Here is a 14,339-nt window from a genome sequence, read left to right as displayed (position 1 = left end):
GTAGAGTCCTAGAATACGACCCATACTCAAACATCCACTAGAGTCGTATTTCCAGTGTTAAAATCATACTCAAGTCCTGACTAGAGCATTGAGTAAAGTTCTAGAATACGACTCTGAATCTTCAACGAACTAGTGCTCTCTGATGATTCGTTTGAAGATTAAGTGATTTTTCTTCTTTGAAGATAATGAAATATCGGACATGAAGATTAAACTAAGTAGTAGAGCTCTAGTCTCATTTAAAAAAAATATACGCAGTAGACATTTAGCTACCTACTGAATTTTATCAAAAAACTAACAATAACACAAAATTAGACTGACTAAAGGCGAGTGTTTTTTAGCATATATAATTAAAAGGGAAACATACAAAAGACATTTACTCATCAAATTTTATCGCAGACATTAATGCGTCACCGAAGTTATGGCAGTATGATTCTTATAATCTGTCTTTGGAACAGAAACAAAAATACACATTGACAGATAGCATACTGACAGTTTGACAGTTGGCTGATAGTGCTATTTTTTTAACTGTATTATTCGTGAACAAAACCATTTATTTTTTATTTTTATTTATTTCAATAGACGTGCCTTCAACAATAAATATTTATTATTTGTTGGCAAAAAAATAACCACAATGGAATCTCACCCTTTGAATTTGGTAAGATACTGTGACTGATAAATAAATGCTGTAGGTTTAATTGTTATGGTGACTTGGTTCACGAAATACGCATTAACGTGTTTTAGGCCCATCAGCAACATCGCCGTGCCGAAGCTCATCTAAAAAGCAACAGATATGACGAAGCTATGCAGTGCCACCACAACGCAGCTGAACTACTTTTAGATGCCATGAAATCAACTGCCTCGTCAGTGGCCTTAGAGTCTATCACATTGCAACACAGCTACCATCTTAAACAAAAGGATCTCATCAAAAGCAAAAAGGAACAATATGCGAGGGTCAAAAAAGCAATGGATAACCTTAAGCTTATGGCAAAAGACCCTTTTAATCTTCAAGGTAATGAACACTCCAAAATCCAAATGGCAATATATAGAACAATAAATGAGAATGAGTCATTATTGAACAAATTATCAAATACAAAGGAACATAATGAATTAGTAAAGGAGCATGTTATAAGAGATGTTACAGACAAAAAGAAAATTGATAAATCACCGCAGATTATAGTGGAAGAGCTACAGATATTGAGTCAAGATTTACGCTCACTGGTTGAGCAGTTAGTGTTTCAGGTTGAGGTGTTAAAAGATGAGAACATGACACTGAAAGAAAGAGTAAGTTATTTGGAAAAAGAGAGAGTGAAATACTTGAACATACCCACTCCTGGAGGGGAAACAATGTATAAAAACTTCTCAACAATAAGTATTGGTGAAGAAGCTTTACCTAAAGACTCTATTCCAGTGGCAATTGTGCCTCCTCCAAGCAAATTAATTACAGCTACAGAACGGTTAAACCAAAAACCACATTTTGATCTTAGCGCTTTAAAAGACGATTAATAGTTTCTAAAACCTGACATGATTATAACTTATAATGACATGTCAATGCACAGGAATATTTTAGACAAGCTTGTCAGCAAATGTAAGCCTATTTTAAGATTGGTTAGAAAAAATGTGTTTTATTGTAAATGAATAGTTGCATTCCTTTGTGCATATTTATGGTCTTATGGAATGTTTTAAATGTGTGCTCTCATCAAAACGTTTTCTTTTTTTAGTACTTTATAAGAACAATCATTACATTTTTATGTATAACCTGCTTTTATTTAGTTGTAAATAGTAACAAATAAACCCTTTGGTTTAAAGCCCTAGAAATACTCAAGTCCTAGCCATTAGAGTCGTATTTCCAGTGCTTGAAATCATACTCAAGTCCTGACGTAAGCATTGAGTAGAGTTCTGGAATACGACCCTTAAAGTAAAAAGTAACCACTCACAGACAACGTATTCACAGAGAGTTCCTTTTTCAAATTTCTTATTAGTTTTTTTAGTTTCTTTTACATTGGCCAGTTCCAGGAACTTTTAGTATGCCCCACACATTGACCTAACAACAAATGAACATCGGGTCTAATACAAAAACCACGAAAAAAATGTCCGAGGTTAACCTATACAAACATGTAAGAAAAAACCATGAATTTTTTATTTTTAAATAACCAATTTTGTGAGAGAGATTTTATTCTTATAATTAACCCTATCGATCGATGCAATAAAAGCAAGGTGCATTTTTTTCAGATTAAAGCGGTTCGATTCCCGCGTGTTGCTAGAAATTTTCCAAATCTATGAATGCAGTTTTACTTCTTTTAATAAAGGAATGTTTCCTTTAATAAAAATTTCTATCTCCAGTATTTAGAGTACTTTCCCTCCAAGTGTTCCAAGTTACAAATTTCCATCCGGTATATTATTGTCGAATTTTGTACAAATTCACTTAAAGGTATAATAAAGAGTTGGGCAGATACATACATACAATGATTGTGTAAATAATGTGAAAATACAAATGTGAAAATAAGCGTGTACTATAAAAAATGTACCCATATTCTAACTAAACGTAAACTCAAATATCCGTAATTCCAATTTATAACAAAACCGTTACGCTTTCGAGTAATTTTGATGCTTTTTACATAGACAAAATTAGCTTTTGTTTTGTAATATTCGTAAAAACACATTATGAAAATTCGAGTTAATGTTATTTCGGGAAAATGTATTTTCTGACTTCTGATAGGTAATCCCATACCGTAACACAAGTACAACAATATTTTGTTATTGCTAACGTTTAATAAAAGAATCATTTTAAAAATAGGATTAAAATCAAAGCAACTCTACAGTTTCTTTGTTCTAAATATTTCAATCGCTTGTGGTTCGAACAATTGAAAATGACCAAGAAGTTTATATAAGCTTCTTGAAACTGACGTAATGGGTCTCTTTCCATCTTTTATGCATGCAATGAGTAGAAAAAGGGCAGTTAGCTATTTCATTATTTCGTGTGCTTTTGTAATTTATATTTACGATTCAGTTATATAACTGTACAAAATAACACTTTTAAATGACAACTATGATACCTAACACAATATATGTATTTGTTTAGTGAAAATATGATACAAAATCCTGTTTTCATACTTTACTGCAGTAATTTTTACAAGTTATTATTTGTACTGCATATATTGGGACTGCATGATTGACAACCGCGCAGTCACTCGAACAAACGAAGACTATTGCGCAATTGACGCTCTGTATGCAATTTGAACGCCCTACAGGTGCGGACACTTTTTAGCGCGAACCCGACGTCCATTTATTGGTAGGTCAATGGCCCCACATAAACAGTCAAGGGTATAAATTAATAGTAACAACAATAATGTTTATAGATATGTATTGCATATTGGTCTTACTCAAAATAAAATCTTATCTGTTTTAATGTAAAAATAAACTTCCCAGTAATCACTGGGAATAACTATTCTTACAGCTAGAGGAATTCTATACATTAACAAACAATACAACTAATAACATCCTCATAAGACTTAATCATAATTGCGAAGTTCAAAACTACAAATTACTCTATTTCGAGATAATGTACATCTTCACTTCAAATGAATAATTAACGAGTTACTTTCAAGATAATAATTTATTCAGGGAATACTCCCATTACGCTGTGTTCCACAGTCCCACGATGTTGGCGGCGGCGGCGTGCTAGAGACCGTTCACTGTTGACTATTACCGTTAGGTCGAGCCTATTTTTTGCATACCCGGCGATTATACATTATGTATCATAAAAAGAAACATTTGAATTTCTGAACTTCTATAATTAATGTTAATGTTATTTATTATAGACATTACTCTCCTTATATTTTTGGTAACATGGAACATCATAAGGCATGCTCTATTTATTCTATTTGATTATGTATTTTCTATTATTTAATATATTTTTTAATGGGAATTCAGATCTTTAACTATTAATATTATGAAGTTACTAAAATCTATAAAAGCTCTTTCTTCGAACAATATATTTTAAGAAATATTTTTTATAATCTTTAAACAATTATGTTGTTAAATTTAATTTCCTTAATTCAAAAACCAAAAAATTACCTAGTTATCAAGCATAAAGTTTTCCGTGGATATATTATTATTACTATAAATTGCAATGTACAAAAAAACTAGTAAAGGTTGGACAAAACTAGTCAGCACACTTAAGAATCCATAGTCAGTGGCGGATTTGCAGTCTTGGCTGCCCTAGGCCCCAGGCAATGTAGTCAGTACCAGCATCCGTTCAGTATGTAGTTTTTGAGTTTATCGTAATTAGACAGACGTAGTGATTATACATTACATTATAGATGTAACATATCTATATTTTATACATAAAATGTACGAAAGTGATTTACAAAGATTAACGGTGCGATGCAGTGCGGCCAGCAATAATAGGCGTGAGTGTTAAGAATATTTAGGTACTTTTGAGTTATTTCTTGTTACCATCAGTGAATTTTTGTCACGATTGGCCACCCTAGGCCCAGACCTATTAGGCCTTAGAGCAAATCCGCCAGTGTCCACAGTAATTGTATTTTATAAACAGAGTTTGGACAGAACACTTCAGCACGACTCACATAAAAAATACGTTTATTAAAGACACCTTGATAAGGCATAAATTGTCAGGTGGAAAAATTTTACAACACATTTTTATTTTGGATCAACTTAAATTCCGATAAAATACGTTAAATAGTTCACAATCATATTACCTCATAAGTATTTGAAAAGAAAAATAAATATTTGGAAACTAACAACCCTTACCTATATCAATCATAGAAATTGATGAACATGAAAGAATGGATTATTTATAAGTTTATCTACACTTGGAAGCAAAAATATCGAACTTGTGTTTATTTCTGATGTTACAGTTTTTACCAATTCGCAATATATGTTATAGTTTTGTTCCATTAATGACCTTAATGAGCGTGGATTGTTAGTGTTTTATTGCTATTTAGTGTGTACAACAAAATCTTTATTGGGCTTGACAAAGTCATAATTAAGTATTTTGTTCATTATTCTCATTTAATAACTACAGATTTTGGTGAAAATACAGGCACATAGGACTTTTATTTTATGCTCAGGGTGACTGGGGCGCCAGAGGCAGTGCCCCTCAGATTTTTGCAATTTTAAGCTCTGAGTGGCAGTGCAACAGTTATGGACAGGCGTGTTGCTTACCGCCAGGTACACTTGATCGTCCCATCACTTGGTGTAATAAAAACGATTTATTTATCGAAATGGAACAACAATGGCAAAGTTGTAGCTCAAACTACATTTTCACAACCCTTATTTAATTTGATACGAGTTTAAAGCAACGAACATAAACTAATTTCGGCATTTTTGCTGCCAAATACATTTTGAAACCAAATGCATCATCGATCACATCATTATTATTAAATAAATAATTGATTTACGTAACTATAATCCATTTACATAATTTGAATTTTGAGTTTTGATGCATAGTCATTAAGTTAAAACTACGTAAACTATTTTTAAAGCATTTTGTGAAATACGAGACGAGTAGGCACAAAAATGGCAAATCACATGTTGAAGTGAACAGCAAAGTCAACTTAGCAACTTCCTTCACAACCACAATAATATATTATGTGGAACAAAATTATCAATTTTTTATTATTATTATATCGCCACACACATAATAGCAGCTGCAATACATATACATAATTTAATTTTCCGAGCCAGTAATAGGTATATGGCGAAAGAATTAAAAAAATACAAGGCATAAAATCACGGTTTTTGTTAAGTGTTACCTTCAAGAATTTATTTTCCATTTGTACTTTTATTTATACAAAATCCAGTGCTTCAGCCGTAGTGGTCCTCTCACCCTAATCTGCAGTAGTAACACTAGGAAAATCTTTATTTAACAGTCAAGAAGTGTTCATTATTATTAAAGATCAGTTACTATTATGTATGGGAAAATTGGAAGGGAAAAATGTTTACAATTACTTACAATTAATCTTATTGTCAATTTAGAAAACCATGACCTACATCCTTGTGTACCTATGTGTCAGAGTCAATAAAATATTATTTTAAATTTAAGTAGTACCAACAGATTATTATTTTGATATTATAACTCCTCTAATAGTTACTTAACTGCTACTCCTGATCCTAAACTACTCTTACCTTGGTTAAAAATAAACGACCTTAAAAAACTAAAATTTTAAATAATACTTTTCTATATCATACACTGAATGTTAGCTATTATTGATTGAGACTGTTAATTGATGAATTCTGAAGTCAAAGCAACTTTCTTCATATTCGAGTTTGAGTATCTTTCACCTCACTACATGCTTTGAAAAATTCTAGATTAATCTCAAATTTCAACACAATATTATGTTTCCAATTATAATAGTATCATATTCACAAGCCTTACTTTCTCTAAATAACAATAAGATTAGGAAATATACAAAGATCCTAATAGGAGAAAAAAGTGTTGGTGTTATAATAGAGTAAGGACTTATGGAGTGTAAGGTGGAGGGGGTGGAAGTACAGAGAGATCATCGAAAGGAAAGTATTGCTGAGTACCAAGTACTGGGGGAGCGTAACTTTGGTGTATGCTAGGTACATAATCGGCGTTAGGTGTGTAAGGAGGTAGAGTGGGTACTGCAGGAGTAGGCCCAACACTATGAGCTTCTAGTCCGTCCCAATCTTCCATGAGGTTTCGCCTCTGCAGATCTTCATCATTGGATAATGGAGCACCCCAGAGATTTGCTGCAGATGCCAGTAAGGCCAAAGCTCCTGAAATATATATAAAATTATTTTTATTTTAATGCCTTGTAATTAAAATTGGACATTATCTACCAACGGTGGAAATGATGTTATTGTTCATCAAAGTGAATAGTGAATGCAATAAAAATATTAATAAACATAATATGCAACGCAATGCATTTATTTGGCTAAAAGTTTGATTTACAAATGTGAAAATACAACAATATGTAAACACTGTTATATTAGAATGCCACGCCAGAGAATCCTATCATAATCATTAAGATTGTGATAGCAGTCTCTGGCATGGGCATACTTAACACCCCTACACAAACACATGTCAACTATACAGGCTATCAACAATATTAATTTTTCTTATCACGTTATGAAAATTATTTAGCAATCTAAATTCATATTTTAATATTTTGTTGCATTTCTTAATACAGTAAACGTAAACATAACAGTAAAATTGTATTGTAAAATAATGAATCAAGTTTGGTAAGCAGTTTTTTTAATGATACGAAGTTTTTTTGTTAGTTAATTTGTTAAGCAAAATTGTTGAAACAGATATAAAATAGTCTATTAAGTATATTAAGTTTAATGGTATTCTTCTTTTTCCTGTCCTTATCCCACACTAGGTGGGGTCAGCACAATATTATGTATTTTTCTTCCACTCTCGTATCAGCAGTCATTTTAAGTTTAATGGTATTGTCATTTCCAAATTGCTTAAGAGTCTATACAACCTCAAATGGGTTTGGTTGATTCCGCATAACATGTTAAATCAACCACTTTGGAAAAAATATATAGTAAAATTGAGGATGTACACTGATTACTATATGGTGTGAAAACACTTTATCTCTAAAAATTTTTACAATAGAAAAAACTCAAAGTTACCTAGGAATTTTACAAGAAATCTGCTGTATTCAACTACTTATTTTTATTTGTATTCAACTGCTGTATTCAGGTACTTTATGTATACCAATGTTTTTTTTATATCAACTGAACTGAATAGAACATGTATAGTATATTTTTCAAATGCCTTTATTTTCGTTAGTACAGGAGAATTTGAAAATTTGAATTCCATCTGAAGTACTATAGACTCTTAATACATTCTATAAAATAATTGAACATTTTAAGCATTAAACAAAAGAAAACTCACCTGCTCCAGTTATTGTGTAGAATCCGTACTCATAATCAACTTGTATTGTATTAGGATCACTATTGTTTGTATTGCCAAGGACTACAGTGGTATAATAACATACGCCCACAATAGCAATCACCCAGAAAACACACATTATGCTTGGGATAGCATTTCTTCGCAACATTTTTATTGCTTTGCTGTTAAGGCTAGTTAGGTTTATGATAACTCCGATAGAGGAGCTGAGTAGGACCATAAAGCATAGTATTATGAGTACCCTCATCAGTGTGATAATTTCTGGTGTGATGCATGGCGGCAAGCCTGTAATCAATAAACCATTCATTATAGCAGTGCAACTAGTTTGCATCACTGCTTGTGTCAATACTGCCTGCCTTCTCATAAACAAAGCATATCTGTAGCTTTTGAGATTGGTACCTTTTTTTCTTTGAAAAATGTCAATTAGGTAGGTACACTGATTTCACTTAACAATAAAACTGAAAGCAAATAAGATGTAAGAAATCGCTTATAAAGAGTTGCAGATCTTGTTTCGCTGACTCCAGATCATATGTTAACTCAATTTTGCTAAAAATGTCTATTATGTTGTTTATGATATGTATATTAATGTCATCTTAACAACAACAAACAGGCATTAACGTAAATTAAAACAAATCATTAATTATTTAAACTGTTTAGTAAATACATAGAGTTAATAATCCCAAATATTTTGGTAGTAAAAAATAATATTTTGATTAAATTTGCACATCTGAAGAGGTTCACAAAATTCCGTTTATCCGCTCAGGACATTAGAATAATAATAATAATAATAATAACGCACACACTCAACATAGCCCCGCACTAGGGAAACCCTGTGTCGCGGGTGCCATGGACAGCCACAAATTACACCCAAACTCACGAGAGAAACAAATGTAAGCCATACAAACATTTCTCCCGGCCCGGGAATCGAACCTGGGACCTCTGCGTGGCAGTCCGGCGTGGTAACCGTTCGGCCACGGAGGCAGTTAAAAAGTTACATTGAAGTATATCCATCTCTTCTTTTCTTAACAGGTGACTTTATATCCACTAGACTTATATACATAGAGCAATACAAAGAGTAAAAGCAAGATCTGTGTGGAACATTTGAGGTAATGGTTAATTTACGGTAAGATGGTGAGTACATGCAACTCATAAGGTCAATTAGTAAGTAATTACCATTGAAGTCCTGTCTTTGAGACTCATATTCGTTTTGACGTAAATTTATTTGATCTTCATCATCATCATCATCCTCATCGAAAGTAAAGAACTGTACGAGGGACAGACGCTGAGCGCAGTGCAGTCCTTTGATTCGGAACCAACTGGGTTGAACAAGAGCTGAACATGTCAGTAGAAATGTGAACACATTGAAGAATGCTGCTACCTTGTTGAACTCCTTATCTTTAAAGGCAAATGGCATTTTGAATCCTGAAAATGTATGGAACTGTTTATGTGGTTGCTTAAGAAATACAGTCAAAAATAGGTTAGAGATGAAAACCAAGTAGAAACAAACGAATAACAATTTGCCCACAAAAATGCATGTGTAAAATGTGTGTGTGTAAAAAATGTGTATGCAAATTAATGTATGTGTAGAATGAACCCATATCCAAAGATAGCTTAATACAGTACAATTAATAAGCCATTATCTTAAGAAATAACATGATTGGTGAATAAATTTATATTCTTCCAAGTGTTTTCTAAATACATGGAATTTTTGTATTGTCTGTAACTGACTTTATAAAATGGTGATAGTTTTCCTTTTTGCTCTCCTCACTTTGTCCTAATTTAACCAAATTCTCATAAGAAAATCATCATCTGTAACATTGTTTTAGGAAAGTGCTCGAAAATGAGGAAAGTAAGTTAAAAGTAAGAGTGAAACAAAAACTAAAGTTTGCTAAGGTCAAGTGATGAAAATATTCCAGACTTCCATTGATATGAAACTACACGCTGCAGGAATGTCGGTACAGCTGAGCAAGTGATCACTTATCTAGTCTCAACTTGTATAATTCCTAAAGGGCAAAAAAAAAAAAAAAAAAAAAAAAAAAGGTAATGTTTACAACAAGGTAGTTACAATTAAACTCATAATTTCTATAGGTTTGCACGATTGCTATTTTTTTGTAATACTAAGTGACTAGACAAACAAGTTGTGCATCTGGTGGTAAGCGACATGCCTACCTATAACAGTTGCAGTGCTATTCAGAACTTTAAATTGTAAAGATCTGATGGTCACTGTCACTGCATTCGTTACCCTGGGACAAATGTTAACAAATCCCACGTGCCTGTAATTTCACCAGCACCCTTATCCTTCCAAACTGGAACACAGTAATGTGAGCATTACTGCTTGGGGGGAGATAGTTACAGTTACAGTGCCACTCAGAGCTTTAAATTGCAAAGTTCTGAGGGCACTACCACTGCGCCCGTCACCTTGAGACAAGTTGACAAGTCCCATGTGCCTGTAACCCATCAAAACCGGAACACAGTAATGCTGACATTACTGCTTGGCGGCAGAAATAGGTAAGGTGGCAGTACTACCCTGGACAACTCTTTCACAAGGAACTCTACTGCTACTAAAATTGGTTAAACTAACATTGGATAAAGCCATTGAGTATATAATGAGAAACTGAGATGAAATGTTGTTTAATTTGAAAGGGGCTGCTGGTGGAGTTCTGGAAGATTGTAATGTAGATTGCAATCCACATTTTACATTAGTGGTAGCTGCTGCTGGTATCACCTGGAATGTTCTGTACGCTGCAGATCTTGCTTAGTAAGTTTGGTGGTTTAATAAATCTGGTTTTATAAAAAAATATTTTAAAGTTTATTGTGTCGTTTTAAATGTTTATAGCACAAGAAATTTTTGGAAACTAAAATGGTTAAAAAAAAATTAACAAGATGTGTTCGCTACCGCGATCGGGATGTGAATGACGATGGAACGAAACAAAATCAGAATGTGAGGCTAAGAATGGAACAATTCAAAATTTGAATTTAAATACTAGTGTGAGAATAAAATAAGAAATTTAATTAAAAAGGTGGTATGAGGTGAGATGCAAAGAGGTCATAAACATCACAAATTAGTTTAAAAACCTTTCTGCCAAATCATTACAGTGACAACTGCGCTCCAATTGGCCAGCCTTAATTCTAAATAATTGACAGGTGTCATCAATTGTTTCACTTGAAAACGACCAGTTTATCTTGAGCTTTGCTATAATGGGCGAAAATTGAAAAATTACATATTTAATATTTAATTACTGATGAAATGTTATTCCATTTGTTTTGTAAGTAGATTGTTTTGCTGTTTTTCCTACACCACCAAATGGAACAGCCCCCCATAGGGAAATTATCTTTATTACAATAAATACAGAATATTTTTAGAATATACAGAGACATACAAGGAGGTCAGTTGTTGGCACTGTACTATTTCAGCTTTCTAATTTCTGATTTCAGTGCAAATGAGAGTTGATATTTAAATGCGATACAAGGCCCATTTGCCTGATGAGTTCCCAGGGATGGATGGCCTTTATTTTGTCTCTATTTCTGGTTATATACTCGATGGATAAAGCACCAAAAATTATGTATAAACTGTACTAGAATAACTGACAATAAATGTAAAAGCCAAACCATTTAGCATTCAAGTTGATTAATACGCCTTTTAATACAGTTGGTAGTGTTGGTGCAAAATGAAAATTTTAGCACTCGTTTTAGCACACGACTTATCAAAACAAAACAGTTACTCGCACTGTAATGTAACACATCATTTAATTAAGTAGATACTTGTTTTGTAGACTGCAAAACATGACATCTACATTATAATATAAAATGTCTAAAAGGAGATTCATAGCTCAGAGGGGGGTCTTTTTACCAAGTAAATTGTAACTAACTTGTTCATGTAATAGGATGTCGTGCGTGTATATAATGTTAACGCGTATTTACGCGTTAACATTATATACCGCAACAATAAAAAGCACCGTAAAGCAAAAAGGTCACCCATCTATAATTTACATTTATTCTTATTTCGTATATGATACATTCATAAATACATGGAGATTATTAAAACGAAATGAAAACGCAACTAAAGGTAAAAAGAATGCTAAAATACTACACAAGTGCGAAAACAAATTAGTAAACTCCAAGGTTTTACGTCATACCTCTAATCCAAGTTAAACAGCCCATCCTGTGATCCTAGACATTGGGAACCACTATAAGGATTACAATAGTATACTGATATTAATAATCAGCAATAGATTACTACCACAAAATAATAATTTATATGATTATTTTCCTCCCAGAACAACACACCGTTCATAGAGTTAATTTTATCTTGACAGCAATGAAATGATTACTACCTAAAATAAGAACGTTCCGATACGAATACACAATATGCATCTAACTCTTTCTATCGCACGCAATAACCCATTAAACCATGACGTTACTTGTTGCTCACGTGAATGCATTCATGTTAATTCAAAGTAGACGCATTACCTTACGTTCCTCTAACCGCATTTACGAAAGATTGAAGCGGTCTATAGAGATGACAAAATTACAAAACTCGCGATCATTATTACAATAAGTTACAAAACCATTTAGTGAAATAAAAAAAACATATAAATTATTATTCTTCCAAATTAACGTCATTAAATAACTCACATAATTGGTAGTAGGTTTTATTAACAATTTTTGTCACGTTATTAAAGATCATAAAAACATACCGAATGATGTAGATAAATAAGTACAGGGTCAAGAGCACGTCACGCTTGTTGACACCAAAGGTTAAAATTCAACTCTATGCCGCTTGCGATAAGAACGGTCCAAAGTCCAAAGTGTCAAGCTTGATGTGGTCTGGAAAGTACCACTCTTTAAAAATTCGTCGTTGAAAATTATATAATTGTGTATAACTTGTATTAGGTACCTCTGTTTTTTGTAGTTTTCGACCGAAATTGCAATTAAACAAATTGTACGTACATACTTAGATTATCCCAATTCCGAAGCAGACAGACAGTAACAAACGAAAGGTCTTAGTTTACAAGAGAGCTCAAAAATAATTATGGATTTCATTCATCATCATTCATATCCCATAAAAATAAAATTTAAGTTTTATGTAAAAACTAGACGGAATGTCGATTCCCTATCAAAGCCCAACAGTTTCACAATTTTTGCAGAATATTGAGTAGTTTTCTCACTTAGTTTTCCCATAGACATAACATGTGCCTTGTGCCTCAATTATCTCAGATCCCAGATCGAAATTCAACATTTGGACATCGTCACGTTTTATATGTAATAACTTCAAATTTCATGAACGGTTGGGGCTAATTCCATTCGTAGATTGTACAATTTGAGGGTAGCCTGAAAAGCTTCGCTCGCTGCGTTTCGACTGCTAGCAAAAATTTCTTGACTACTTTGCTCGCCATTAACCAAGAGCCGTTTGCTCTTGTGTTTTCGACTGCCAGTGAAATGTGATATGCAGAACGTTGTATGCAGAACAATGTCAACTAAAATGAAATATTCTTTAATGCACATAAAATTACAGTTAAAATACAATACAATAGTTTAAGTATAATAGTAGTAGTAAGTCAATGTGCAATAGGAGGTCTTACTGCTATGTAGCAACTTCTTCCAGACAACCTTAGGATAAACATTTGGGATATGCAAAATATATTAAACAAATATATTTGAAAAGTAGGTGAGCGAAGTCGATAGGGTTTTATTATGAATCTTTAGATATATGTGACACGATGCGTTGCAACGCCTACGTCTGAGCGGTGTTGCTGTGTTTCTTCTGTGTTGTATATTATATTAGACCTACATACCACATGGTGCGTTGAAGCGCGTGTTGCTGCTGCGGTGGCTCTTAGGACGTTGAAATGATGGGTTGCCGCGTTTTTGCGACGAAACAACGCACCGGTAGCCCAGTGTGGCATCGCTGTTACACTTTTGTCACGTCCGTTTCTGCAACCATGAAAATAAAATTTGGATTGGTTTATATTTTTGTTCTATTAGGCACTTCGCGGTATGCGTTTGTGGAAAGTAATGAAAAGGAAAAATCATTTGTAGAAAAGATCAGGCATGTACACAGACATACAGTGGTGGTCGTATAATTAGAAACACGAAACACTACAAACGGTCCTTGACATTATGTAAGAAACTTCACCGCAATCGTTTTTATTTTGAAATTAAACAATAAATAGGACAACAATAGGTTCAACGATTTATTATTTATTAGAAAAACAATATAAATCCCCCTACACAAGTGCAGTTTCAATATTACATTACGGACAAACATTTAAATCAGTTTTAAGGTATAAATTGTATAAACAATAATGGACAACTAATTAGAAATAACAACAAAACAGTGTAAAAAAACATTTTTTTTTAAATTTTATAGCAATTAGTATTTTTATTTACGAAATAGCTACTATCCACAGCCTACCAATATTTATAATTAATATTT

General features: G+C 32.9%; 2 protein-coding genes and 1 long non-coding RNA gene across 3 annotated transcripts; 1 reads left to right on the top strand and 2 right to left on the bottom strand.

Annotated features, from left to right (window-relative positions):
- Positions 1-550: 550 nt before the first annotated feature.
- Positions 551-2,169, top strand: LOC113229656 (nuclear receptor-binding factor 2). Its single transcript, XM_026463327.1, has 2 exons — positions 551-655; positions 742-2,169. The coding sequence occupies exons 1-2, from the start codon at positions 632-634 to the stop codon at positions 1,501-1,503; spliced, it is 786 nt and encodes a 261-aa protein (XP_026319112.1). The 5' UTR covers positions 551-631; the 3' UTR covers positions 1,504-2,169.
- Positions 2,170-3,178: 1,009 nt separating this feature from the next.
- Positions 3,179-12,618, bottom strand: LOC113229571 (transmembrane protein 127-like). Its single transcript, XM_026463224.1, has 5 exons — positions 12,601-12,618; positions 12,040-12,090; positions 9,077-9,325; positions 7,889-8,188; positions 3,179-6,762 (listed from the first exon to the last, which is right to left on the bottom strand). The coding sequence occupies exons 2-5, from the start codon at positions 12,062-12,064 to the stop codon at positions 6,482-6,484; spliced, it is 855 nt and encodes a 284-aa protein (XP_026319009.1). The 5' UTR covers positions 12,065-12,090; positions 12,601-12,618; the 3' UTR covers positions 3,179-6,481.
- Positions 12,619-12,709: 91 nt separating this feature from the next.
- Positions 12,710-13,739, bottom strand: LOC113229573. The gene is made up of 3 exons (XR_003310421.1): positions 13,699-13,739; positions 13,072-13,380; positions 12,710-12,730 (listed from the first exon to the last, which is right to left on the bottom strand). It is a non-coding gene; the product is annotated as an uncharacterized LOC113229573 (long non-coding RNA).
- Between the last annotated feature and the right edge of the window lie 600 nt (positions 13,740-14,339).

This window comes from Hyposmocoma kahamanoa, unplaced genomic scaffold, assembly GCF_003589595.1.
Source record: "Hyposmocoma kahamanoa isolate Upper Pololo Valley unplaced genomic scaffold, ASM358959v1 62, whole genome shotgun sequence".
In the NCBI taxonomy this organism is placed as follows: domain Eukaryota; kingdom Metazoa; phylum Arthropoda; class Insecta; order Lepidoptera; family Cosmopterigidae; genus Hyposmocoma; species Hyposmocoma kahamanoa.
Note: the sequence above shows the minus strand (reverse complement) of the source record. Positions and strands in the feature narration are given on the sequence as shown.

What these genes read in the sequence shown, in the direction of transcription:
- LOC113229656 (XM_026463327.1), top strand. Translation starts at nt 632, where the DNA reads ATGGAATCTCACCCTTTGAATTTG. An exon ending in AATCTCACCCTTTGAATTTG is followed by an intron (nt 656 to 741) that starts GTAAGATACTGT and finishes AACGTGTTTTAG; the next exon opens with GCCCATCAGCAACATCGCCG.
- LOC113229571 (XM_026463224.1), bottom strand. Translation starts at nt 12,064, where the DNA reads ATGGGCTGTTTAACTTGGATTAGAG. An exon ending in TCAAAGACAGGACTTCAATG is followed by an intron (nt 8,189 to 9,076) that starts GTAATTACTTAC and finishes TATTGATTACAG; the next exon opens with GCTTGCCGCCATGCATCACA. An exon ending in CTACACAATAACTGGAGCAG is followed by an intron (nt 6,763 to 7,888) that starts GTGAGTTTTCTT and finishes TATATATTTCAG; the next exon opens with GAGCTTTGGCCTTACTGGCA.